The 1,658-nt window shown below is 43.4% G+C and overlaps 1 protein-coding gene across 1 annotated transcript; it reads right to left on the bottom strand.

Moving 5' to 3' along the window:
• Positions 1–666: 666 nt before the first annotated feature.
• LOC141819570 (disease resistance protein Pik-2-like) lies at positions 667–1,151 on the bottom strand (the record flags this gene model as incomplete). The annotated part of the gene is made up of 1 exon (XM_074706826.1): positions 667–1,151. A coding segment is annotated over exon 1 (485 nt), but the record flags the coding sequence as incomplete, so codon positions are not given.
• Between the last annotated feature and the right edge of the window lie 507 nt (positions 1,152–1,658).

Raw genomic sequence — 1,658 nt, 5'->3', positions numbered from 1 at the left:
AAAGTTTATTAAAATCATTTTAAATTAATCAAAATCATTTTAAAATATTTATAACAACTGCTTGTTAACTTCTACGCATTCCAATAATTACAAAATAACCCTTATACATTATAAAAATTATCAATAGTTGCTACAACAATTGATAAGAGATATTTTGAGAGTGTGCTTTTGATTTTTTTTTTTTTTTTTTGATAAAAGACCATCTTTTAATAATTTGTATAATTTGGGGTACATTTTTTCCCGTAATCTTTCTTGATGTCAAAATTCATGCGATCATGAGTAAGAAGAGTTTGTTTTATTTTTTGAGTTTTACCCAAAAGACCTCATACCAATATAGATATCTTAATCTTGTAACCAGAACTTACCTCATACAAAAAGACTACTATAGATCTAATGGAGCCCTTTTTTGATGGTTCCAACAGACTCCTTACTAGGAGCTCTACTTACTAGGACATACCACTGGATTTTATGTTTAGGCTAAATCTAAAAGACCTCATACCACTGTATTTTTTTCCCGTAATCTAAAAGTTAGATTGTATCCCAACATAGATGCTTTCACCAAGTTTTTGTTCTAACCTAATTGTCCACTAGAGAACATCTTTTGAAAGATCCAACAAAGTTAACCAAGAAGATGCTAATAGATGGAAAACGATTGTTATTATTTACCTTCGAGCAAACGTTGCGTCAGCCGCAGAGGAAGATGAGGAGGAGGAGGCGGTGGGCAAGGAGGACGAGCCTTGGATGCCAAGTTGCGACGCTTGTTTGCATACATCTTGAAATCTGGCATGGATGCCCTGCAGGCGGCTCGCGAGCCGATGGCGAGTGCGGATCCGGGAGGGGAAGGCGGCGATGCGTCGGAGACGGCTCTTCCAGCCGCCGGCGGCTGAAGCGCGGCCTAGCCGCGTCGCGTATTCGTCGACCAGGTCCTCCATCTCGAACGCCAAGTTCCGGATCTGCCTCATCCACTCCTGCAGAGAGTGGCTTTGCTCGGACCTGGGCTTCTGGTCGGCATCTCTGAGAAGGGATTGAATCAGTGCCAGTGTTTCCCTCAGCGACGTGACCTCTGCGCCCACGTTGAGGAGGCCGGCGACCTCGCTGGAAGCAAGCTCGCCCAGCTTCCCCAGCACCAAGTTCACCGCCATGTACGCCATGTCTGTTTCTCTGCAAGTCGATGCCCCAAACCAGTACAAATCTATACGACGGATGACCAAGTCGATAAAGATCTGAAAAGTCAACGACAAATCTTCATTGCGCATTGTATAATAAGGATCGTCTACAAATCCAATTCTAACATAAACCTAAAATCTTCTCTGCAAGTCAATGAACCCAACCAGTACAAATCTTACGACGGACGACCCACTCCATGAGATCTCAAAAAGTCAACGATGACTCATCGTTATATTTACACTACGCACATTGTATAATAAGGATCGTCTACGAATCCCCTTTGCTCCCCAACCGCCCTTCCTTCCGCATTCTCCCTTCTCTATTTCTACCCTTCTCGTCTTTATCGTCTCTTCTTCGTCAATCAATTCCTTCTCCTTTGCCGCTTGTTTCCTTTTTTCTTGGTCCTGTGGGTGGAGGTCATGATGACGGTGAAGAAGATGAGGAGGGTTGCCGAGGAGCCCTCGCCGTCCCCTACGGAAAAAGATTCAGAT

This window comes from Curcuma longa, unplaced genomic scaffold (genome assembly GCF_044706935.1).
Source record: "Curcuma longa cultivar G26 ecotype Majalengka, Jawa Barat unplaced genomic scaffold, ITB_CL_G26_1.1 contig_8846, whole genome shotgun sequence".
Classification (NCBI taxonomy): Eukaryota; Viridiplantae; Streptophyta; class Magnoliopsida; order Zingiberales; family Zingiberaceae; genus Curcuma; species Curcuma longa.
Note: the sequence above shows the minus strand (reverse complement) of the source record. Positions and strands in the feature narration are given on the sequence as shown.